General features: G+C 40.3%; 1 protein-coding gene and 1 long non-coding RNA gene across 6 annotated transcripts in view; one reads left to right on the forward strand and one right to left on the reverse strand.

Annotated features, from left to right (window-relative positions):
- LOC105487915 (C1q and TNF related 7) overlaps positions 1–11,520 on the reverse strand; it is a 107,000-nt gene extending 95,480 nt beyond the window's left edge. Inside the window, exon 1 of the mRNA XM_011751586.3 lies at positions 11,054–11,520. Within this exon, the coding sequence (XP_011749888.2) occupies positions 11,054–11,066 (13 nt within the window). The 5' untranslated portion in view covers positions 11,067–11,520. The remainder of the gene's footprint in view (positions 1–11,053) is intronic.
- LOC105487914 (uncharacterized) overlaps positions 1–27,089 on the forward strand; it is a 276,851-nt gene that overhangs the window by 78,789 nt on the left and 170,973 nt on the right. For all 5 annotated transcript variants that reach the window (XR_011621457.1, XR_011621453.1, XR_011621454.1 and 2 more), the window contains exon 3: positions 14,247–14,352. This is a non-coding gene — a long non-coding RNA (uncharacterized lncRNA). The remainder of the gene's footprint in view (positions 1–14,246; positions 14,353–27,089) is intronic.

Consider the following 27,089-nt stretch of genomic DNA (forward strand, 5'->3'; position numbering starts at 1 on the left):
AAAAGAAAATCTTATATTTTATAATTTTAACAATACTCTGCATATCTAATGCTTTCTTTTCTGTTTCACTTCCATAAAAGAAACAGCAATTTTAATATTAGCTATGATTTGTAGAACACCATATTATCTCACTTAATCCTCACAAAAACTCTAATGAGATGGATACTATTATCTTCATTTTTTATAGCAAGGAAATGGAGTTGAGAAGTTGCCCAAGGGCGTGAGCCTGGAAACTGAAGGCTGGGATTTTAATCCAGGTTGACTGGGATTTCAGAGTCAGCCTACATTTTGCTACCCCTTTGGATTAGAATCCTAAGTAATTAACATCAAATCTTGGGAAATTACTTCAAACATCTTACCCAAAGGAGATATTCAAATACCTGAAATCAGTCTCCTATTTCCCATTAGTTTTTCTTTCTCCGGGACAGCTATCCTGAGGTCCTGCAACTGTTCTTCATGTGCTTTGGTTTTAATAGATTTCTTATGCTTGGACACCCACACTCTCTCTGGTTCAGCTTGATAATGGCCCTATTAACATGTGGTGTCCCTAGTCCAATATAGCAATGACAGTCTTAGTCATTAACCAACTAAGGAAAAGGGCTGGGTCAAAACGAAATAGAGAATTTGTGGTGGTGGTTAAATTTCTATGTTCAGGAGAAAGTGTTAGAAGAAAAGGACTAGATTTCCACTGAGAGGGAGTGGCCAGAGATGGAGAGAGGAATTCATCTGCAGATCTCAGAGGTCAGGCAATGGTGAAGGGGGGAAGAAAATGAGTAACTTTACAGGGGAAAGAAAATGAGTAACTTTAGGAAAAAGTGAAGAAAGATTCAGAATTCTTTTTTCCTTCCTTCGTTCCTTCGTTCCTTCCTTCCTTCTTTCCTTCCTTCCTTCCTTCCTTCCTCCCTCCCTCCCTCCCTTCCTTCCTGCCTTCCTTCTCCCTTCCCGCCTTCCTTCCCTCCCTCCCTCCGTTCTTTCCTCCTTCCCTCACTTCCTTCTTTCCTCCTTCCTTCCCTCCCTCCCTTCCTTCCTTCCTCCCTCCCTCCCTTCTTTCCTCCTTCCCTCCCTTCCTTCTTTCCTGCTTGCCTGCCTTCCTTCCTTCCTCTCTCCCTCCTTCCCTCATTTCCTCTCTCCCTCCCTCCCTCCCTCCCTTGCTCTCTCCCTTCCTTCCTCCCTTCTTTCCTCCCTCCCTCCCTGCCTTCCTTTTAGCTAACATTTTTCTCCTACAAACCATCCAGCTGTAGCTTGATTCTGTCTGTATTCAGTGAGCTTTCTGATTAACTAAGAGTTACAGATTTCCTTTAGCAACACCCTAGCAACAGCTTCAACTATAAATTGCCTTCCTTATGAGACTTGTATTCTTTACTACACAAAACATCTTTCTAAATAGGATTTCAGTGAAGTCTGAGCACAATACAGCAGTGGATGTTCAGTGAGAGATTAATGGATGCTGAAAATCAAATAGATATGGGGAAAAAAATTTGTTCCAAGGCAAGACCCGGGTCAAAGAAAAGAAAAGGAATTCATTTTCTCTCCTTTGGTCCTTTACCCAGAGCTCAAGAGAGAATACACGGGTCACTTTAAGTCTGCAAAGGCTCTGAGTCTGGCTGCCAGGAAGTGAAATTTCACACTCAATCATTATAACCAGATTGGTCCTTGTGGTTCACATATTTAGTTCCTCCTCCTCCTCATGTCATGGCTTTGCTTTTCTGTTTCCATTTAAACTGCTTTATTTTGCATATTTCTTTCATTTTGCCTCAAATCCTGTGTAGAAAGAGCCAACTGAAATGTATGCAGTTTCTACTATATCCCCGGCACTGTGCTAGGCCCTTCGGTTATCTGGGGTCATATATAATGCAGAAAATAAAGCATAAATGTAAAGAAAAAAAGAATTTAGAATGAGTGGGAGGTGAGTGTACAAAAAAGATGAAGAGAGAGGAAAGGGGTGTGGATTCTCCGTAGAAGGGGCCAACGGGGAATGAAGATTTAAATTTTCCAAGAAGAGCCTGGAGAATCATTGTCACCCCAATTTGCTTCACTCTGGGGAAATGTGCAGAAATTTACATTTTACATTTCCTCCTCCAGTCCTGTGTGGCAAGAGACTCAAGGAGACTGGCTCTGTTGGCAAGGAGATTACATATTCTTTTAAGTATGTGTCACTTCTAACTGATGGCAGACTTTGGGTCTCATGTGTAAAATAGGAATAAACCTAGTACCACCTTCTAGGGGTGTTGGGAGGATGGAATGAGGGTTTACCTGCAACTATGCCTTCTGTGTAGTGAGTGTGCTCTGCTGTCTAGTTTTACTGTAGAGCACTGTGCATGCCTGTGCATGTTGATTTAGGACATAGGTGTTGAATGACAAAGGCTCTTGAGGTTTCCCACACAGCAAGAAAATGGTAATTCCTTTTATGTCTCTAGATTATATTAGTTTGAAACATATGACATTGGCATTTCTATAGGTCAAAAACAGCAAGGATTTTAAGAATAGAAGCATTTCACATAAAAATGTCCAGATGTATGAGTTTTCCTGAAAAATCTGAAGACCTGGCCCCAGTGGGCCATATTGCCCCAAGGACACCATGCATTGCAGTGACTGCCCACTTTAGGTAAGGCATGCAACCTAGGTCTCCAGGGTCTCTGCCCTGCCTATTTACTGATGGGCATTTCCTGCTTGGTCTTGCAGATTTAGATGAGAGCCCCTGACTTAGTGTATTGCCTGGAGCTACACTAATGTCTTGCTGATAACATATCCCTGAGGAATGTTGGCAAAGGCATGAAGGCAGCAATAAAGAATTGTGTGAGCAAATGGCAAGTACAAATCATTCCAAACCAAACATCCCAGGCCTTGAATAATCAAAGCAAGCCAGGGAGAGGCAGTTTGGACTTTGCTTGTCACTCTGCTTTGACAGCATTGTGGAAATACTTTCATCTCCACTGAAATTTTCTCCTTTGACATGTTTACACCCACATGCAAATCCATTCACTAAGTACTTAGTGTGTTTTTATTCCTTTTGCTTGTACTTTTCTTTTTAATCCCCCACTGGATATCAATTTCTCCATGGAGAGGAAATCCCCCATAGCAAAGAGGCAAAGAGAAAGATTAGCTGGCCCACCAAATATATTGGGCTCCTAAAGTAACTATCTTCTAGCTTGCAAATATAATATCTCATTTAATACTTCTAATGAGTCCAGTGGAACAGATATATATTAATACCATTATCAATGATGAGCAAAGAGAACTAGAGTAACTTAACCGTGATCACACAACCAGAAAGGGCTAGGGCTGGAACTGGCACTTTTTAGTTAACTATGAACTAAAAGAGGCTTTACTGAAAGTTTAAGAAATACTCTCAATGTTTTACTTGGTCTTTTTATGAGATGGGCTTACTAGCAAAACTGATGCAAATTTAGCATTAAGGAAAATAGTGTGTTTAGATCAGAGAGGGTAATAGTTCCATACTCTGGGCTGTCAGGCAATATCCAGGGTACAGAGGCCCTGGAAAACATCTGATTCTCCTTTAGACATCACTAATTGAACTCTGTACACCTTCTTGCTAACTCCAGATTGGGTTCAGATTCTTTTCAGTACAGGGCTTCAGGCAGCCACTATCCATCCCAGAACGTCCATATGGAGTTGGCACAAGTTGTGAAAATCATCTGAAATTTGGTGAGCAAGTCTGGATGTCTGTTTCAAGAGGGGCATGTATATCCTAGGTGAACCACAGGGTTTCTGGGGAAAGTCCTCCCTATAAGCACAGGAAGACCCTGGGAGAAGGCCAGGAAGGCAGATGATGAGAGTCTTCAAGCATTTAAAATGCCAGAGGAAAGATGACTTTTTCTTGCTACTTCTAAAAGCAGAGCAAAGATCAGAATGTGAGACATTAAGAAGGATCAGATTCTGGCATAATAAAGAACTTTCTGGTGACCAGTGGTGTATTAACGGAAGGAACGGCCTTATGAAGTATGAATGTTTTGCTGCTGCTGGCATTGAAGCTGAAGGTGAGATCGGTAGCTTGGATAAACTCTAAAAGTCTATCTGGACACCATTCCATCTCAGTCCCAAGGACAAACAGGAGGACAATGAACACATTTTTATTATATTTAAGAGCCTGGCACATAAATTGTCTTCAAGAAATGGGAGTCTTTCTTTACATCTCTAGATTATATTGGAATCATATAAAGTTGCCATTGTTTTGCAGGTAATAAAGTGGTTGAAGGTTAGAAACTTTATACATTCACATAAAGTCAAGAGAATGAACTCAGATTCCTGTTGCATAAGGAAGAAGGATGCCCAAGAGACAGTGAAGAGTTTACTACGAGTTGGTACTGGGAATATAGAGGAGAGTGGTAGGAACAGAGATGGACAAGGAAGGCAGTCAAGAAGCAGCTCCTTCAAAGGCTCCTGGGGCCATGTCAAGGAATATGGTCTTTATTATGAAGGAAAGGAGGGAATGCTAATAATGATCTGGGAAATTGATAGATACAGCTGTGATGAAATGGATTGGTAATTCTGATACATTCAAAGAATCCCTTAATAAGATTCCACTGTGGTCAAATTAGATTTTTAGAAAGGAATGGGATTAAAATGACTTCATAAAAAGTCTTTCTACATAATTTAATGGTGCAAGAAAGAAACCAGAAAAAATTACCAATTTAAGAGAGTAAGCTGTTTGGGGCATGTTAGCTGTTGGAAAGGCCACCAGTGAATGTTTTTATGACAGCTCTCAAAATACTGTCATAGTATGTATGGTAGGATGTGTTTTGAGGCAACGACATGAGCCATGGCTTTATGTCACTGGTAGCACATGAAGGCCCTAAAACTGCCAATATTTAATACTAATCTATAATTAGTCTTAATTAATTAGAACCAATTAATAATTCATTAATTAGAACCAGTTTTCTCTCCTCTACTTGGAGACGGAAGACATACAAACATGTATTGAAGTTTGAGCTGTCTTCTAACCCTCTAGCCTTAGACAAAGTACTTTATTTCTCACCCCACAACCTTGCGGATGAGCAGTGAGATGGGGTAATAAACCATTCTTTGGGTTCATTACTATATCTAACAAAGCCATACTAAGTTTTCAGCAAAATAAATTTCATTAAGAAATTCTCTATTTAAAATACATTTTAGTTGGAAATAATGACTGAAGGATTAATCAAAAGTAGAACTCCAGATCGCTAAATAGAAAATAAAAAAATTCTTTCTGAGATTCCTGGTGGCAGTGTGGAAAGGGTGCAGGTTTTAAAGACCGGCATTATATAAGTTTAAACATCTGCTCCCTCTCTTAGCATGTATAGGATGTTAGGTGAGCTACTTACCTCTCCTCATCTAAACAATAGGGACAAAGAGACAGTATATATAAAGTCACGGCACACAGTAGGCACTTAATAAAAAGACACTATTAATCTGATTATAATATATGCCTTCTCTGGTGGCAAACTGAGTAACTTTGAAGAAGCCGTTTTATCATCTGTTGGCCACCTATTTTGCTGATGATTATTAAACACCTGTTTGCTGGGTGGCAGAATACCTTATTTAAATATTAATTTATGTGTTGTTTTTCACCTCTGCCTTATCATTTCACAAGTGTTGCCCAGCCTTCTGTATTTCCTTGCTTCAAGGATTTTGCAGAACAGGAAGAGGCTTATTGAAAATAACACTTGCTTTCTTTTCAGAAATTCCAAGCCCAAGAGTATATGCTGGGGAGAGGGGAATGAGACACTCTTGATGGGAGGTTTTCTCACACCTGGAAAGACTGGGGGTCGGTGAATCTGTGAGAAGTAGAAATGGTCACCCTGCCTGGCTAGACCTCAGAAGGGAGGGCTGCCTGGTCCTGCTCAGACACCAGGTTCTTGGCCTTGACAGTGACTTCTAGTCCCCAAGCAGGGCTTGAAAGCAGAATCCACAGATTCCAAAGGGAGAGGTCATTTATGAGATAAGACTGGGCATAATTGGTGTGAAGAAATACCTCCCAGGATTTTTGCCTGACCTTAGTGTTAAAGGTGGTGGAGGTAGGAGCCTAAATAATGTAAGAAACTAAAGTTCCTGCTGGCATAGACTCTATGCCAGATTTATGTTGATTTCAAGAAAATAAAGAAATAGAACATTTCTTGCAGACTTGTGTTTATAAGATTCAGACCTGCTATAGTTGCAAGGCATTGGAAAATCTAAAGATATATTTATGTCTGCTCTCTAAAAGCTTACCACCTATTTGGGAGCTGCAGAAGATCATAAGACACCTACATGAATAACTACCATTCACAGCACTGTGAGATCCTGATATGTCAAAAACTGCAGAAAAAGTTCTCGGTCATGAGAGGTAGACAGTTGAATTTTACAAAAGGCAGATAGCCAGGAGGATGGAAAAAGTTTCTCCCAAAGGAATATATAAAAATGCACCCTCCCCAATCATTGTGTGCCAATACTATTATTATGTAATTGCTATAGCAGTTAATGCATAAAATTTTGTAGACCCTAACATTCTTTTGGAAATGTGCCTGCTTGATATGAAAGAGAAGTTTGGAACCTGCTGATTGAATAGGGAACTGTATAGTTTATGATTTCCATAAAAGTGCTTAGAGTGTTATCTTCACAGAGTGTGAGAAGTCAGAGAGACCTCAGAGGTCAACTAGCCCCTCCTACCCTTCCCATTTTACAGGGTTTAAACTGAGGCCCACGTAGAATCTGGATTTACTGAGGTCTGAGGGTTGTCATTTTGAAAGACCATTGAGATGGTCAAAGTCTTGGTGTTAATTGGGCCTGATGTGCACCTCCACTCCTTAACAGCTGTGTGAGCAACCACTGCTGCTGTCTCTTGCCTGGACATATCTAGATTCCTAATTGGAAGTTTAGTCTCTGCCACAGCTGTGCACTGGTTACTCATTCAATTCATTGTTTTCATCACGTTACTTTCTTGTTTACAAACCAAAATGATTACTTCATTAAAAGAAAATCTAAACTTTGTGGTTTGGCATTCAAGGCTTTCTGTGATCTGATTCCAACCAAGTATTCTAAGCTTATCTCTTCTGCACTATATGCATGCACTTTGTCTGCAGGGAAACCTTCCTGCTACTTTCCATGCTGTTCTCTCAGTCTCCTGTGCTTTTGCTCCTATTCTCCTCTCTGCCTGGAAGGCCCTTCTCACCAATCCTTATCTATTCTTCAAGGCCAGATTGCATGTTACCTCCTCTGAGGAGTCTTCCCTGGGTGAGAGATACAGAGAATCACATGGACCTGAGTTTGAAACCTTACTCTGCCACTTAGGTCCTGAAAGACTGCAGGCAGGTTACTTAATTTCTCTGGGGCTTAGTTTTCTCATCTGCTAAATGGGTAAGTCTACACCCACCTTGTGACCTGGTTGTAAGATATAAGTGGGTTAATTCTATTGTACTCAGCAGAATTCCTTGTATCTGGTAAGTGTCCAAGAATGTGACTAATTATTGGTATTACTCCAGGGACCTGTGATCTTCTTTGAACTTGCATTCACTGTGAGTTCTCTGACATTCTAAATTGCAATATCTAATTTTGTATTTTAGATGTTGGAATGCACATTTTATTTCCACATTCAATCGGTAGCTCCTTGAAGGTAGGATGCTGTTTTCTTCTAGACTGTCCCTATTGCATTGTCCTTCACCACAGTAGATCGTCAAACTTAGGCAAAGGCTGACTTTCCAAGTGCAAAAATCCTGAAAACAATTTGCTTTGCTGACACTTTTCCTCCCAAAAGTTGAACATAGTTAAAAAAAAAAAAAAAGTTAATTTCCTTAGAGATGAGAATCCCAATTGTGGGGCTTCTGTTTCATAGAGATACAGAAGAGAATTTTTTTTTTTTTTTTTTTTTTTTTTTTTTTTTTTTTTTTTTTGTGAAGTGACTGGTGGAGATTAGTACATTTCAGTTAAATCTTGGGAAACTTTGATTTAATCCTCCAAGGACATGTGACCTCAACTCACCAGGACAGCTCAACCTCATCATCTTCCAGCATGTATTGGTCTATTTGATACTTCAGAAAAAATGGTTTCGTGGTCAAATGACTTTGGAAAACATTAGATTTTAAGTAATAACCCAATCATGGGAGTCAGTGCACACATTAGCCAACTAAAACATGTGACACTTACTGAGGTAAAGAAATGGGCATTTAGTAACTAATAAGAATAGCTAACATTCTCTAAGCTCTCACTATATGTCAGGCATTTTGACAGTAGATTCTTACACAGACTCTCTAATTTAATCCTCACAATGCCCATAGAAGATAGATATGATTACTATCTTCATTTAACAGATAAAGAAACTGATTGTTTGGATGGGTCCAAGTTCACACATCATTGAAGGAGCAGAGCTGGCATTTGAAGCCAGATGTTTGTGACCCCTGAGCCAGAGTGCTGATGCACCACAGTGCACAGTTTTCAACATTCCCAAACTTGCCTGACCAGGATATACTTTTGGTTATCCTCCTATTATGATAATAACCCATGAAAGTGCTGTTCATTGCAAGACACTTGGGGGAGTAGAGCCCTGCCACGCCCAAGCTACTTGGCTTATGGGTGCATCCATGGTCTTTGCACTTCTGTGCCTTTGCCCGCCGGGCTCTGCCTGGGAACCCCTGGCCCTCTTGGCTCTCTCATGATATTTTACTCATCTTTCAAGGTCTAGTTCAAGTACAGCTTTGTGGGACGCTTCCTTTGATTTCAGCAGGCTGATTTGCAAAGCCCCTCTGTGTTCCTGCCATCTTTCCTATGCTGTTTTTAATGTTTGGTCTGTCTTTGTCAAGGACACGTTCAAACAGCCTTGGTAAAGTATCTGGCACAGAGTGGACACTTAGTTAAGGTTTATTGATTTACCATCGTCTCTTTTTCTAGCCCATCAGCCATTGATCCCTAACCTTGGGGCATTTCAGGTCCAGGTTCACAAACTTGTGGCCCGAAACGTGGACTAAGCCTGGCTCACACCCAAAGCTAACACGGCGTGGCTGCCACACTCCCGGCAGTTCTTTGGTTAACGCTCTTGTCCCTTGCAGACGCTGCCTTTCTCTCCCAGCCTCTCGGAGGCGAGGAGGTACGATTAGGTCACTGTGGGCCTCTCTCATCAGCGCCCTTTATGGGACAACCCTGACCTGTCCTTTCCAGGGCTCTGTCCAGGTTTCATTACAAAGCCCCCCAGTGACTGCGCCTTAGATGAGTCACCTGGCTTGGGCTTCATTAGCAACCCTAATAGCCTTTTTGTTTTTGTCCTCTTTGGGGCCTTCTGGGGCTCAGGGGTGGGGCCTGGCGGGCCTGGCTTCCAGGGATGCCGCCAGCCTCCATTGGAGCCGGTGAGGAAGTTCGCGCTCTGGCTTCTCAGCAGTCACGTCATGCCACACTGTGCATTTCTCTGCCGCACCCGTCCCCAGGGTGCACTCAGGCGCCATGCAAACGCTGGCCATCCCAGCTTTCAAGCTGCCTGCGATGAGGTCATGGGTGGGGCCCCGGAGACCCCACTCCAAATAGGGTGGGGGCTTCCCCGACTGGCCTGGGGATGGGCCGAGAGGACCGGCAAGGAGACAGTAATATTGTGTGTCCAACCTGCTACTCCCTCTCTTAATGTTCTGTGGGCTGGTGTAGATAGAAGTGGAGGGGAAAAGGAGAACAGAAGATTTGGGAAAGAGAAAGATAAGGAATTGGCATTGCGGGTCACTCGCCGCCCTAACTATGGCTGGAGAGAGGCAACTGATGGTATCTCCTGATCACTTTGCAAGGAGCCGATCAAGCTGACCTCTTGGTTTTCTATAGTGTCCTTCTTACCTAAATCGCTTTCTTATCATTGAGACCATGAGGCAGAGGAAGCCACAACAGTTCACTTTATGTAACTAGAATTTGACACAGAAGGGAAAAAATATTCCAGAAACAGAGAAAGGACTGGTGTAGCAAGAAGACAGAGCCCTCTCAGCCCAAGAGCAGGGTCCCAGGCAGTGCTCACATTGCTCACCCAGGCCTAATGGGTGAGAAATTAACCTTGCTAATGTTTCTGTACCAGTGGATTTTGCAGCCTGAGGTCACCTAAATGTCCCAAACCACTCAAGCTCTGTCAAATCCACAGGGTTTTATAACCTTTGCCTGTGAGCACGCATGTGTGCGTGAAGGAATGAATGTGGAGCTGTGATAAAATCTCTGCCTGCTGGAAGAATGTGCAGATTTCTGTGACAATCTAGTTTTTTGCACCTGGAATTGTGCCTCAGAAAGATGGGAACACTGATAACAGAGACATTCTCAGGGAAAATGGAACAACACATCACATATTTATATGCCCCTCCACCTCAACCCACAAGATACTTCTCATGTGACCAATGCACAGAAAAATAAGAAAACATCTTATCCCCGCTGCTCCCTACCTGTGTATGAGGCACAATCGAGAAGGCAAAGTCACCCTATTTAGATAACATTGTCAGCCGACGGTGACTTGAATTAATCAATGTTGGGTTGAACTGTTTCATTCTCCCAGGATATATAATATCTGTAACATCCTCCCATGTCAGTTACAAAGGAAAAGACAAATGATTTATTTAACTTTTAAAAACATATTCTGCAAAACAAGTTAATAAGAAGCCATAGTAACTGCACTTAGGAGAATTTTTGGAATGATATTAAAATCTTCCTTGGGAAACATTTCCAAGTTAATAGGAGAGTCACAGCTCCGGAAGTTGAGTTGCACATAACGGGATAAGAAAACATAGATAAACTGACTTTGGCAATAAGTTAGCTTGTCACCACACACTGACAAATGCTACGTTCATCAGATTGGAGATTTTGAAGACTCCGCTTACATTTTCTGAAACCAATGGCATTTTTTATATAGTGAAAGATAGTTAAAGAGGTTCATGCGTCAAGCAGAATAGAAAGTAGGAGAACGCTCTCCTGCGGAGGTTTTCTAACCTCTGATTTATCATTTGTTGACATACTTTTTACAAGTTCCCCCATTTCTTCACAAGGAGCTTTCTTAAGTTCTCCCAGTAAATGTTTTGATGAAGGCCGAACAGGAGGTGAAAAGAGAAAAACTGCAGTGAAAATGGTAGCTTACCTTGTCTGGACATTGCTGGTATCAGACTTTCCCCCAAAACATGAGGCTTTCTTGCTTTGGTTGTCCCATGAATGTAGTCACCATTAAAAATTTAAAGCAGAAATATGTGTTTATTATTCAAAGCTGCTCCAAAACAATGCAAAAAATAAGTTGATGAAAAATAAAGTGCTCGTCTGAGCATGAGAATGCATTTGAAGCTTGGAGCTCATGCTGTTGTACGAAGTTTTGCAACTGTCTTTCTCAGTTTAAACAACCTCCCACTCCTTCTCCCAGGCACTTGCCAACTTCTATAATTTAAAGCAACTGCGATCCTTCCCATAATACTCACATTTCAAAGAGCTTAATATATACACTAGTTAAGAACAAGTAGGAGTGGGTAGTGTTCTTCTGCAATCCCCAGACTGAGGCGAATGAAAAGCAGGGGTCTCAGGTATCTAAACAGTTCTCTTTCTCTCTTTTATCCATTGCTCTTGTTACCATGTTACTTCTAGTTGCTCTGCCTTTTAAAGTGATGCCTAAAGACCAAATAGTATCATGTCACTGGAAGCAAAAAGAGTACACAGGAAAGTTTATGCCCCAACTTATGGAAAAATGATGCTGGTGAAATTATGTTTAAACATCACTTTTGCTAACAGAATTATTTACATGCAATTTGTGCCTAATTTATCTGCATGAAAAATCTAAATTATTATATGCGATTTTTTTTCACAAAAGGGAAAACTGCCTAAAACGACGTTTGCATTGGTCTTATTTTAAACTTTATCTTACATACGAATCATGAACTAGAGAAGACGCTTACTTTGCAGTGTCTGTCTGTGGCTGAATAAATCTTCTGACATTTGATCTGTAACCAATGTTACAAATGTTATTATTTTTACTGCTTTCCATCAACTGCCACTAAAACACACACACACACACACACACACACGAGCATTTGTGAATTCAAATTATAGCCAACTTACAGTGTGATCAACTGAAAATGGTGATATGAAAAATATTTGATAGTATATCTCAAAACAGATCTTGCTTAGTACCTAATAGATAACAGGTGCTCAAAAAATACTGAATAAATAAAGTATTGCATATGTTCACACCAACCAACAGTTCTGACAATTTTGGTTTGCGTACATGTTCCCATTAGAGATGGTTAATATGTCAAAGCTTGTATAGAAGTAAACATAAGACAATACATACCTTTGCCAGGCATACATTAATGAATAGTTATGATGTATTAAAGTTTCCTAAATGAATTGAAAACGTCAGTTAAATAAACAGACCAATTAGTAGATAATAGAAATATTGACAGGGGCATAATCTATTAAATATGTTCACCATGCAAAGTTATGCAAACAAGTTTCAGGAAACAAACCTCATTCATTATTTCAAAAACTACAGCTTCTTTTCCGCTATGTTTTCTGAGTCACCTAAAATAACTATTATGCAATGGGCAGAGGATAATACCTCTGATTTTAATAGTGCAAAGAAAGAAAGGATTGAAAACTACAAGGAAACGTTCAAGTTTTAGGTGTTATTTGCTTTGAATGCAGAGAAAAGATGGAGTCTATTTTCACTCTAACTTCCACTGAGGAGAGATTTGCAGGCACTAGCACGTGTAGTGTCATAGACCTGAACTCAGATCCTGGATTTACCACATTCCAGTTATATGACCTTGGATGTATTACTTTCTTTGAACTTTGGTTTCCTTAGTTGAGATAGATTAAATGCCAATAAGTAAAAGCAACCTATTCACATAATTGTATACAACAAATATGAATTAAGCACTTTGCTGCGCATCAGGTACTTAGCAAGACCTATTGAGGAGTCACTGAGATTTAAGGATGTTCATGACAGCAACTAGCCTAGCTTTTCCTGACCCATTTCAAAACTGATAATAGGCATGGGATGCTGCTCTGACAAAAACCTAAACATGGCGGCATTGGCCTCATTGTGAGTGTCAAGGGAACTGATATCAAAGGTTGGAAAGATGAAGTTCCATGTTTTGCAGTAGCTAAACATTTGGTGAAACTGACACCTGTGACAGTTTGTAAGGCAATATATGCTAAGTAACCGTGTAGCTCTAAAGGAAAAGGATGGGGAGAGAATGTTACTTGTGTGGGTTGGGTACTTTTGAGTGCATTTGGCAAAGTGTTTCAAGAATGAAATGAACTCAGGAAAGAAATAGCTAATTTATAAACAGAAATAAGAGGGAATCGGGAAAGAGTACCTACATTTGATGACTTGTAGTAGCCTACCAATTTTTTGAGGGACGTATATTGCTAAAAACAAAAAAGCCTGTAATCCTGTACTACAAATGTCTCTAAAGGTTGGGAACAACTTCTCCCAGTGGCAGGCAAGGCTGGCTATAGGCCTGCATGGAGGGAAAGCTCTCCGAAACCCACCTCTGAGGTGGCCAAGGAGAATGGGCAAGGGGAGCCTCTCAGAAGGAAGAACTAGTGGCCACAGAAAAATACTCCTTTGGTGGACAAAGTAATATTCCCTGGAGAGCAGAACCAGGGCCAAGAACCAACACCACCCACAAGGCAGTGAGCCTTTACTATGTTGGCCTGGCCAGCCTGGGCATCAGTGGCTGCTATGTGTTTCCCATTCTTCCCTTTTCCAAATTAGATTTTATGTTATGGTTCTCTTATTGCTATTACATTGTGTGTGTGTGTGTGTGTGTGTGTGAGGGAGAGAGAGATATGGTTTGTAACCAAATCTCATCTTGAATTGTAGTTCCCATAAACCCCACATGTTGTGGAAGGGACCAGGTGGGAGATAATTGAATCATGGGAGTGGTTCTCCCATACTGTTCTCATGGTAGTGAATAAGTCGCATGAGATCTGATGGTTTTGTAAGGGGAAACCCCTTTTGCTTGATTCTCTTTTTATTTTTGTTTCTGTTTTTTTTTTCTTCTTTTTTTTTCCTCTCTTTCACTTGATTCTCATTCTGTCTTGTCTGCTGCCATGTAAGACATGCCTTTTGCCTTCCACCATGATTGTGAAGCCTCCCCAGTCATGTGGAACCGTGGATCCATGAAACTTCTTTTTCCTTAAAAATCACCCAGCCTTGGGTATGTCTTTATCAGCAGCATGAAAACGGATTAACACAGTGTGTACGTGTGTGTGTGTGTGTGTGTGAGAGAGAGAGAGAGAGAGAACTTGTATATTTCATCCATAGATCACTTCCTTTCTAGTTCACAGGTCACTGGATCAAGAGATGGCCACACCCAGAGTTATGCAGATAACTCCACATGCCCCAGAAGTCCAGATCACCTCGGAGGTGCTGAATGCAGTGAGCAGGTGGGATTAGAGGTTGCTTACTCTCGGGGGGGGGGGGGGGTGGTGGAGTGGGGGCAGTGGCAGGGGCAGTAGGGATGTTCTGTGTTTGGAAAGAGGAGAGAACATTGATTCTTGGTAACCAGGGAGTAAACTATGGCAGATACTTTTGGTGCTTACCGATGCTTACGTATTCCTCTACATTTCCCAGCCTCCTTTGCATTGTGGTTGACTGTATGATCGATTTTTGGTCAATGGGATGTGAGCAGACGTCATGGGGTGGGTACTTCTGGGCTGAGGTAATCAAGAGCTGATGTGTCTACTCCACATTCTTTCTCCCTCTTCTCTCCATATGGCTGGAAGCAAATGACTCAGAAGAGGCGGAGCCCAGTAATAGAAGGAAGGCTGAACCCTGGGGGATCCCTCAGTGGTCTGCTGCCTAGGACAGTTGCTTGGCCTGCATTGAATCTTCCTAAATAGTATACACACTTACATTGTGTCTCTCCATGGAGTTTTGGGATATATTTGTCAGAGTTAGCTAGTGTCAGTCGCTCTAATACAAGCACTTTGAAAGCTTCTTGGACTATTAAGTAAAATATTATATTTAAAGAATGGAGAAAAGGTCCCAACCCAATAATAAATGCTCAACAAATGATAGCTGTTTTATAGAACACCACATTGAGGTATAACGGCATACAATATGCTGTACGTATTTAATGTATACAACTCGATGAGTTTGGAGATACATATACACCAGTGAAACCACAATCAATGCCACCTATATATCCATCTGCCCCCCCAAAATTTTTCTCCCTCCTTATTTATTATTATTATTTTGTCATAAGAATACTTAATATAGTATCTATTCTCTTAGTAAATGTTTAAGCATACAATAAGTATAGTTAACTATAGATACTATGCTGTATGATAAATATCTAGGACTTATTCGTCATATATAACTGAAACTTTTTGCCCTTTGATAGCTATTTTTATCTTAACCACAAATCCCTACTTTCTTGCCCTTGCAAAGATGATCCAGCTAAATGCCAGTTGTGAGTACTTGTACAAATTTCAGCTTTATAAATTGTGTGCTAATAGGCTAAGTAAACTGAAAATCATGGAAAGATTAGTGAGAGAAATAGATATTGAAAACAAAAACAAAATTTACCCTCCATCTTTTAAAAATGTATGCATTTATTAAGAAAATTATCCAATGAGTTACAATTAGATTTTCATGAACAACCTTCAAAGCAGAGCGTAAAGGAAATTATAAACTCCAAGTTATTAATACAAGTTAAATACTCTCCATAGCATTTACTACTATAAACTCCACTTGCCTAAACGTTTGCTTTATTGTGTGTTCTGACATTGACTGTTCCAGGCTGCTTCTCAGTGGAAATAGAGTAAATGTCTTGTTAATGCTGACCAAGAGCTAATTTTCCTACTAACTACCATTCACTGAGGCCACATGCTTTTTTCCTACTGGCTTTGAACTGCTCAGAACAGAGGTACAGAAGGTCCTAGTTCACACACTTTGTTTCCTCTTCAGGTATTTGGAGCATTTCCACTAGAAATGCAGCTTCCTTCGTTCCACAAACCTTTTAAAAATGAGTCAAACCCTTTTATCCTTCTGTGATTTCAAAGCAACAGTAACAATAATTACAAATATTCATTGAGCATTAACTATGTACTAGGCACTATTTTAGTGCTCTATAAATGTACAAACCCATCATATGCTGTCAGCAAGCCTATGAAGTAGATACAACATTATCCTTATTTTACCAATGGAGAATGTGAAATACAGAGAGGTTAAGGGACCAGCTCAACCTCACACAGAAGGTAAGAAACAAATCTGGGATTTGAACCTAGGCTGTTTGGTTCCAGCAATCCAAGCTCGCAAGTGTTGGTGAAAACACATTCATGTCAAATGAAGAAAATATGCTTAAACCATGTATTTTCCTTAGTATTCATTGCTAAGATGGGTATTTGAGATGAGTACAGATTACTTTTGAAAGATGTTCTAAACGGCTAGAGGCAGCAAACACTTTCCTATCTGAATGCGATTATAAGGCTGGAACATTTTTCATGTTTTTCATGTAGTAGGCTTTGTGTGTTAACTTTATTTCTATTCCTTTGCCTGCATGCAGTATCCAGGTTTCAAATTATATCCTGAAACCCAGGTGGCTTCACCTGGATTTTATAATACAGTGTTTGCTGAGTTCTATCAGACATGTGAAGACATTGAGGAAGAGATGAAGGAGAAATGAACCTTGCTTGAAAACCCCATCCCTTTGTATACATTTCTAATGTTTGGAGATTGGAGCTCAACTAAAATGCTTTTATTCAGGGTGGTAGAAAATGATCCAACCCAACTTCAAAGGGAAGCCACTCAGGAGGTGCTGAGCTTTTTCCCAATTGTCAGATGGCACACAGATGCCCACCATGTGCTTGTCACTGTGGAGTACTGGAGACACGGAAGTCATGTCTTTGAGTTTGTAGTCTCTGAGTCACTTTTCATAGGTTTTGACCATGGTGAGCAAATCTGAAGGCTTCTTTATACTTCCTTGGTGATTTAGGGTAGCAGGTCAACTTATTGCAGATAGTCAAAACTAGAAAAGGAGACTAGAAAGGATCTGTTTGTAGACTGTAGGATCAGAGATTTGGAATAAGACTTGAGAGTATTTTAATTCACTCTCTCACTCTATTCCTGATCCATCTGCATGTCCTTGGCAGATGACCACACCACTTCTGCTGGACTGCTCCTAGGGAAGGGGGCCATGGCTTCACATGGCATCAGAATAATTCTCTGAGCAACAGTGACTGTTTCTGCTCTGTTTTCCACACGCAAGAGCCTTTCAGATATCCAAAGGCAATTTTCAGCCTCCCCCATACCCACCAACTTTACCTCCCTTTCTTCAAGTTCAATGATTTTAAATGTTCTTCATGCAATATGATTTCAATTAGGTTACTATCTTGGTTGGCTGCCCTCCAGTGAGCCAATATCTAATTAGTGGTTAAATGACTCATGAGCAGTGTGGTAAGGTGACCAAGAAATCAAAAGTCTGAGTTATAGACTCAACTCTGCTATTGGACTTGAGAAGTCATTTTCCCACTTTTGGCCTCTGCATATTGTGGCCACCTGTATTACACCTATGTGAGGTGCCTTAATTAGCCCTTGACTCTCATCCTCTGCATGGTCTCCTTTCATGGGTCAGGTGTTCACCATTTAGAATCTACAGGACAATCCAACCTCTCCTTTGGCATCATTTGTGCTTTTCTAAGGCTTGCAGGATCTCACTTCCTGGAGGTAGTGCATTTCCTTCAGGTTTGATATCTCAAACTGTATCACAACTTTTTTCCCTTAAACCCACTCTTCCTGAGTTGCCTAATTCTGTCATTAATACCACAGTCCTCTCAAGTGGTTAGGATTTTAAACACATGTTATTGGTTTTACTTCCTCTTCTTCCCCAAAACATTCAGTCATCAAATCCACATTGTCTTTCCTTTATTATATCTCTAAAATTGGCACCGTGGAGCATTTCTATTATTACATTTTTAAAAAATCTAGTGTTTCCCTGGAGTATTGTCTGTGGAATCATACTCTTAAAATGCTCCATGGTAAAAGAAGTTTGGAAGATCGTAGTTATATATGGGAATCTCCAAGAGGGGTATGTCAATTAACTATTTCCATATTAAAGAACCCCCCAAATGTAGTGACTTAAAATAGTAACCTTTTATTATTCCTCATAAATCTGTGGGTTGCCTGGGGAGTTTTGCTGATCTTGGCTGTGCTTGGGTGGGCAGTTATGGTCTTGGCTAAGGCTATCACATGTCTAGTGGTCTTCTGGCTGTTGGTTGGTCTAGGATGGCCTTGGCTGGGTAACTGGCTCTGCTCCAGCAGGATAGTCTGGACATGTTCTCAGGCAATTGAGCCCAAGGGAAAATCTGGAAATATTCAAGTACTTTTTCAAGTCTTTGTTTGCATCAAGTTTGCTATTGACCCATTGGCTAACACAAATGTCATGCTCAAGACCAAAAGTCAGTGATAAGAGTCCACCAAATGACATGGACACAGGAAGATGGAAAATAGTGGTACCATTGGTGCATTCAGTCTTCTACTGACGGGTAAAATATTCTATGTTTTACAAGAAAACACTTGATTCAAAGAATGCTAACTTGAGGAGCACGTTATGGTACAAATATTGTGCAAAGCACATTCATATAATGATACTTGCCTTCCCTTTCCATAATCTTCTTTCCCTTGTCTAGTTTCCCTCTAACAGAAAAGGCATTATCATCTGCTTGGTAAATTCACTGGCCATGATTCACTATTTGTGGGGATGCAACCTTGAACATTTAGGGCTTCTTTGGCTGAATTCTCTTCCTATTCTGTGGTGGAACAAGGAATTATTTATCTTCTTAGGGTGGGCAATCCTCTTGTCTACATTTTTTTCCCTGTCCTCAGGTGAGGTGGATGATTTTCAATTTTCTGTTTTCATTTAGTTACAGGCAAGTCATCTCCCTACAGAGTGAATCCACCATTATTTAAGTGAGTTTTAGATCTCGGGTCTGTACAGTTGATTAAAAAGAAAACAAAACCTGGATTTAGCACTGGCTTTGCAGATTAAGGGGTTAGAGGCTGAGAGTAGCAAGGTTTGCTTCAACTTCGAAGCATAAGCCTTGTGCTTTTCAACACCACTCCCAGAGATCAGTTTTTCTTCTCCCCGACCAGAGGGTGGTATTAACGGGCACTGGCTCAGCTGTTAATAAAAGCATGACTTTATCCCTCACTTAGCTATTAATTCTTGCATGCATAGTTCTCTTGGCAGAGTAAAGCCCTGCTTACAAGGACTCTCAATGCTGTCAAGCTGCAGTAGTTTATCTCACTCACGGGGTACTTACCACTTTCTGCTTCAGGTCATAGCTCTTCATGTATGTGCCTTTGTGTGTGTGTGTGTGGTTTTTATTTTCCTATACTAAAGTCTAAGTTTCTCAAGGGCTGGGATTATGTCTTGAACTTTTGTAACTTTCTATTATCCACGGTGCTTCACACAATATCTTGTGTTTATGTACATATTTTTAAAATGCCAAAGGAAGCCACACAAGACTGAAACCATTCAAAAGGTTAGGTAGTGAAAAGGTGGTCAGACTTAGGAAGTAAATTTCAGGTGTGCATGCATTCTTTCACCCATTTTCAAACTATCATTAAGTGGTATCAGATACAATGCTTGGGGCTGGGCATTATCTTGTGAACCTCATTATAATGAGAAAGAGATAATATGAAATTGAAATGATTACATTCTGATGATAGATTATTACCAGAATGAACGAGGAATGGGAAGAAAGTCAAAAAAACATGTTTGCTTGGATTTGGTCTCAGGAATGGACAGAATCCTTGGTTCAACTTTTATTTTGCTTTCATGAATAAACTCATACCTGATTATGGAGTATGATTCTTTCAATTTGCAAAGGGCCAAAAGAAAATGTTATAGAAACCTATGAGAGGATAAATGTTCAAATTTATTTTCAAATTAGCCCAGACTTGATATTATGTATTTTCATTTATAATATTATTTTTTGAAATTTGCATTACAATTTATGCTGTAAGCTTCATTCTTCAAACCAAAATACCAGACTGTATCTAGAAGAAAGCTAATGGTTCAATAATATGAAGCATAGAGTAGTGCATACTTTTTATTTCAATAATTTTTTGGGTACATGTAGTTTTCGGTTACAGGGATAAATTCTTTAGTGGTGATTTCTGAGATTTTAGTACATCGCCACCCAAGCAGTATACACTGTACCCAATTTGTAATCTTTTATCCTTCACCCACTCCCAACCTTCCCCCTCTTAGTCTCCAAAGTTCATTATATCATTCTTATTAGTAGGGCATACTTTTTAATATAATTGAAGCCTACATTAATTGTAGCATGAATGTGAAAGGGTCTTGTTGGGCAAGCTGCTCTTGGGACCAGACTTATAAACACAAATCCAACCTTAAAAGTTGATGAGAGATGTACATTTACTAAAGGCTTTGGGAAGAGATGGATTACATCACACATTGAGCAGCAAAACTTAATTCAAAGCCTTGCCATTACAAGACTATGAGGTGAGCTGTGTCCTCCCAATTCACATGTTGAAGCCCTATCTTCCAATGTGATGATATTTGGAGGTGGGACCTTTGTGAGGTAATTTAGTTAGGATGAGGTCATAAGGGTGGCCCTCATGAAGGGATTATTGCCCTCATAAGAAGAAACATGAGAGAGCTTGCTTCTTCACTTTCTGACACGTGAGGACACAGAGAGGAGGCAGCTGTCTCCAAACAAGAAAGAAAACTTTTATTGGGGAACTGAATGACGGGCACCTTGATCTTGAACTTGGCCAATTCCAGAGCCATGAGAAATAAATTTCTGTTGTTTAAGCCACCTAGACTATGGTGTTGTGTTATGACAGCCTGAGCTGACTAATGCAGTATTACACCAGAGTACTAAGTGTAAACTAAGACTGTCCTTCACACACCAGAATATATGGTAACTCTACCCATTAACCTTCCTTCTTTGCTCCTGAGTCCAGTTGTCATTTCTTCTGATCTTAAAACACATCTTAAATGTCCATCTCATTAGGGAAATGCAAGTTTAAAATATAGTAATGCAACACTACATACCTGGCTAAATATCATGGCTAAAAAGTAAGATTAACAGTGCCAAAAGCTGACAAGTGTATGGAACAACTAGAACTCTGATGCAGTGCTGATGAGAGTATAAAATGGGACAACCACTGTTTGGCACTTTCATAAAAACTTAAATATACCCTTATCATGAAATCTAGCAATTCCATTCTTAGGTTATTTAACCAAGATAAATGAAATAATAACATGTCTACAATAGTTTTTTTTTTTTTTTTTAAGACAGGGTCTCGCTGTGTCACCCAGGCTGGAGTGCAGTGGTACAAACATGGCTCACTGTAGGCTCGACCTCCTGGGCCCAAGCTATCCTCCTGCTTCAGCCTCCTATGTAGCTAGGACCAGAGGTACATGCCACTACACCTGGCTAATTTAAACAATTTTTTTTTTTTTTGATAGAGACAGGGTCTCACTTTGTTGCCCAGGCTAATCTCAAATTTGTGAGCTCAAGTAATCCTCCCACCTTGGCCTCCAAAAGTGTTCAGATTACAGATGTAAGCCACCACCCAGTCAACAGGAAGTTAATAAAAAATATTCATAGCAGCCTAGTTTATGATAGCAAAACAATGGAAATACAATATCCATCTATAAGCAAATAAATGAACAATTTGTGGTATATCTATGTTACATCCATATGATATGACACTACTCAGCAATTGTATTAGTCTGTTCTCATACTGCTAATAAAGACATATCTGAGACTGGGTAATTTGTAAAGGAAAGAGGTTAACTCACAGTTCCACATGGCTGGGGAAGCCCCGCAATCATGGCGGAAGGTGAATGAGGAGCAAAGTTGCATCTCACATGGCAACAGGCAAAGAGAGCTTGTGCAGGAGAACCTCATTTGTAAAACCATCAGATCTCGTGAAACTTATTCACTGCCATGAGAACCGTATGGGGGAACCTACCCCCATGATTCAATTATGTTCACCTTGTCCCGCCCTTGACACGGTGGGATTATTACAAGTCAAGGTGAGATTTGGGTGGGAACACAGTCAAATCATATCAGCAATAAAACTGGAAACAACTGAAATGTCCATCAATAGGTGAATAAATAAATAAATTGTGTAAATCCTATCTGATATATGTAACATGGGCAAATCTCATAAACACTATGCTGAGCCAGAGAAACCAGCTACAAAAGAGAAGATACTGTGTGATTTCATGAAATTCTAGAACAGGCAAAACCAATCAATAGTGACAAAGTCGATCACTAGTTGCCTGGACTTGGGGTAGGAGTAGAACTGAAAGCAAAGGGGCTCCAGCAAAGCATTAGAGGGTGACAGGAATTTCCTATGTCTTGATTGTGGTGTTGGTTACAATGGTAGACAGTGGTCACAACTCATTGAACTGTACATGTAAAAAAGTTGCATTTTATTACAAAATTGATTTAGAAAAAAAATCCGGAAAATAATTTCCGCAGTTATCTTGAGAATTCTGACTCTTCCCCTTCAGCTTGCGTGCTCTGTTCAGAAAAGCAAATGCTATAGTATTTGGCAAAAATTATGATGATTTATTGATCTTCAGACATGCTGTGAGTTGTCCTCATATTATCGTATCACAGATATATGTCTGATAAATGTTAGAAAATATTGAAATGTACTGCGATTTGGTAGTTGTTTTGAATTATTATCTATAAACTGGTCTTATTTTTATATATTAATTTTAATTTATTTACTTATCTAGGCACAAGGTTCTAAACTAAAATTCAAAAACTTTTATTGGCTACAGCCACTCTGTCCTTAGGACAATACTTCTGGCTCATCTTTACCTTCTTTTTATTAAGCCTTCCATTGTCCTGGATTTAAATGCCACGTAACAACAAAAGTCCAGCCTAGAGGTAACTAGGCACCAACTTGAGTAAGGATTGGTCAAGTTATCCCAACTATAAGCCACCAACACAACTTAAGAAGTGGAGACTGGCATTGGCATCTGGTAGCCAGCTGTTTCAACTCCTTAAAAAATACTTTAAAAGCCTTCCAGATGAAACAAAGTATGCAGGTGGTATCATTTAACTTGATGACATGACTCACTAGGCTTCAGGAATTGGGTTCCCAACAGTTTTCCATTTGAGTTGTTAAAACGTCAAAAGAGAAAGTGGCTGATGGTGGACACTGAGGGATATTGTTTGGTGTTTTCAACAAGAATCTAGTCCCATAGCTGGAAGGGATCCATGACATTACTGAACCCAGTTGTTTGCTTCAGGCATGAGGAAGCACTGTGCAGAAAGTTGTCAACAGCAGAGTTCTTCCAGGGCACCTCTTTTTGGCCCACTCTGATGCCACCAGCTTTTCTGGGTTTTGCTTAGTGACTAGATCCAGGTCTCCACCCAGCTCTGTGGACTGACAGCAGAGCCTGAGGCCACCAGGGCTGGGGTGGTTTCTAAGAGATGGTTTCCAGGTGTCTGGCCCTCTCGTTCTATGAGCTCCTCCTTACATCTCACTGCTGTCTCCAGGGCAGCGTCCTTGAACAGAAAGATCACTGAGTTATTTTTCTCCAAACAAGGTTTTTCAAAAGCAGAGGCTCAGAGCTAGGACATGATGTTCCCAATGACAGCTGCTGATGCCAGGTCTAGACACCATGTTTCCTGCCTTCAAATATGCCTACATTACCCTCAGGGTATGGTGTGGTTTGAGGCATTTTGGAGAAAAGACACTAATCCAAAAATATATGCTCAAAAATGCTACTTAAATGTTCTCTCTTTGGATTTACTCTCATAAATTGCAAGGCACAATGATGGGTTTTCCTGAGCCTCCTAGACCAGGTTTGAACTCCTAATAGTCACCCTGTGCCATTAGCTCCTGGAATGCTCAGCTGTCTAGCTGCTGGCATGCCACTCCAGTGAAGATAAGGATTTGAGTTGGTCTTGGTCACCAATGAACAAGTCTGTCACATAGCAGCCAGTCACTCACTATATAATTACTGAACCAATTAATGAGTCAATCTATCAGTCTTTTGTGCTTTGGTAAAAATGTGCTTAATACCAGAGTTGCTTTTATAATAATCTACTAACACCAGCATATGTATGGGGGTAAGTGTACAGGGATGTTATTTGGAGGAAGGAGAGGAGGAGAAAGCCTGGTTGACTTTTAAGTGGGAGTTTGGGTTCAAACACTAGCTATTCTGTGCACATAGGGCAGGTCACTGAGGACACTGAGTTACCTGCCTTAGGTATCATAGCAAGTCCACAGCAGGACACTGAGGCTCCCTCAGAAGGGAAGTGTCTTCTTGATACTCATGCTGTTTGGAGAATGAAATGAGATAATGCACATGCAAGCACAATCTCAAATGAGCTATATTTGTTAACCACATTGTGAGAGTTTCCTGTGACATACATTTCTAGAATGAAGCATGTGGATGAATCCATAATTCTAAATGTTTTAAAATAGTGATTTTCAAGGTCTAATATTGTACATGGAACTCACTGGTGTGATAGGCAGAATTCAAAGATGAGCTCCTGGTCTCTCAAAGATGTCCCACCCTAATCCTGAAAATGTGTGAATGTGATGAAATATCGCTTCACTGATGAAATGTCATTATATGATATAGTTGACCTTAAGATCTGGGGTGGGCCCGATCTGATCCCATGTGCCCTAAAAGGCAGAAAGCCTCCTCCCATTGATTGCAACATAGGATTTCGGAGAGATGTGAAGTGTGAGAAAATTTGAGGCAAACACACCCAGTATGCATTGCTTTTTGGAACCTGGAGGAGACCACGTGAGAAGGAGTGCAGGCAGCCTCTAGGAGCCAAGAGTGATAGCTCATAGCCTGTGAGGAAGCATGGATCTCAGTCCTACAGTTGTAAAGAAAAGGAATTCTGCCAACGACCTCAATGAATTTGAAGCAGATTCTTCCTCGGTGCCTTCAGATAAGAGCCCAGCCCTGCCAACTCCCTGATTTCAGGGATGTTAAGACTCTGAGTAGAGAATCCAGCCAACCTTGTCCCACACTCTACCCCCACTTCTGACCCAGAGAACTTTGAGCTAATAAATGGGTGCTGTTTTCAGTCACTAAGTTTATGGCCATTTGTTAGTCAGAAAAGAAAATGAATCTACCTGCAGCTCTGGCTATAATGATGACTCATTCTGATTCAGTGGGTATGGGATGGAGCCTGAGAGTCTGTGTTTCTAAGATGTTCCCAGGTGATATCAATGCTGCTGGTCTAGGGATTAAATTTTAGGAAGCAAAACTCTAAAGAACACAGCATTACAACACAGTCAGTCAAATCTTTTTTTCACCAATAATATCCCGTTTAGGAAAGAATGGGATTCTTATTATTTGGAAAATAGGGAATCATGGAATAATGTGAATTCTTATTGTTAGTTATCTTTCCTGCCTATTTCCTGATAGCCTTTTCCTAGAACCACTTTTTGTGTTTTTCTTATTTTTTCTATTTTTCTATTAACTCTGGAATTGTCTCTCCAGAGCATAATGTGGTTCAGTGGAGAGAGAAGGGCTTTGCTGTCCTTCATTAGGGAGCAAATTTCATCTCCCCTGGGGTACATTATCAAAAGTCAAGGGGCTTCAGTTCTCCCTATAAAAGGGGCCTATAAAAAACCTTCGTCACAGGATGTGATGGTCAATTTTATATGTCAGCTTGGCTAGGCAATGAGTGCCCAGTTGTTTGGTCAAACATCAGTCTAGATGTTGCTGGGAAGGTATTTTATGGAGAGGATTAATATCTATAATGGTTTGACTTCAAGTAAAGCAGATTAGCCTTGATAATGTTGGTGGTCTTGATCCAATCAGTTGAAGGTCTTAAAGGCAAAACTAAGATTTCCTGGGAAATAAGTAATTCTGCCTGAGGACTGACATGAAAATCCTGCCTGAGATTCTAGCCTGCTGGCCTGCCCTACAAATTTCAAACTTGCCAGCACCACAACCATATGAACCACTTCCTTAAATCAATCAATCAATCAATCAATCTATCAATCAATCTGTCTAATCGATACAACAGTGAACAGTGTTGCAAACCAAAGAAACCAAGGGTTTTGCCAGTTCTGGACATGGATAGAAGAATTACTTTAGGTTAAGAGGAAACCAGGAGTGCAGATTGAAAAATAGCAGCAGTAACTATCTATCTATCTATCTATCTATCTATCTATCTATCTATCTATCTATCTAATATCTATCTATTTCTATATCTATCTAATCTATCTTCATCTATACCTTTGGTTTCGTTTCTGTAGAGAACCCTGACTGATACATAGAAGTTAAAAGGCATAATGGCATACTGGAGATATTAATGAATGCTCATTATTACTTGTAGTTAGTATCATTCCATGTTTCAGTAAAATAGATGAAGGAATGTATGACAGGAAGTGTCTATTGTGGATTCCTGTATTTCATGCCCCTTATTTGGTCACATCTGCTGGTGACGTGCTTAATTCATTTCCCAATTTAAAGGGCTATTTGGTGATGGAGATTTAGCAGTTTTCAAGAATTACAGACTATGGAGATGATTATCTATGCCATAAGCAGCCAAATTAGGGATCACGTTATAATATCCCTGTGAAGGGAACCTGAAAGTAGTTGTAGGGGGAGGATGGGCAGGAAGGAAGTACTTCTGAAATAATACCTGATGTTACAATGGGAATGATACTAGTGCCTCCCCTTCAAGTCATCGTTTCTGATTGTCCACATTTGTCTTCCAATGGGCTTGTGAACAGTGTTGCAATCCAAAGAAACCAAGGGTTGTTGGCAGTTCTGGACATGGATAGAAGAATTACATTAGGTGAGAGGACACCGAGAGTGCACAGATTGAAAAATAGCAGCAATCTCGTGTACTTGTATAGTGTTTGCAGAGTAAGGGGTGATTTTACTTTCATTATCTCGTCTAACTTTGACAAGCAGAGTGTTGCCATCTTTGTTTATACATGAAGGCATTGAGGCACCAAGACTTTGGGCTTTTCCGTGCAAGTTTACTCAGCAAGCCAAACACAGACCTGAGATTGAGCCCAGGACTGTCTGGTTTTAGGGACAGTCCTTTTTCGTCTGCAACAGGCATCTTGCTGTGTTATCATTGCATTCCAGGAGGCTACCAAAATCACCAGCATTCAGAGATAGCAGAAATTCTTC

This window comes from Macaca nemestrina, chromosome 3 (genome assembly GCF_043159975.1).
Source record: "Macaca nemestrina isolate mMacNem1 chromosome 3, mMacNem.hap1, whole genome shotgun sequence".
Taxonomy (NCBI): Eukaryota; Metazoa; Chordata; class Mammalia; order Primates; family Cercopithecidae; genus Macaca; species Macaca nemestrina.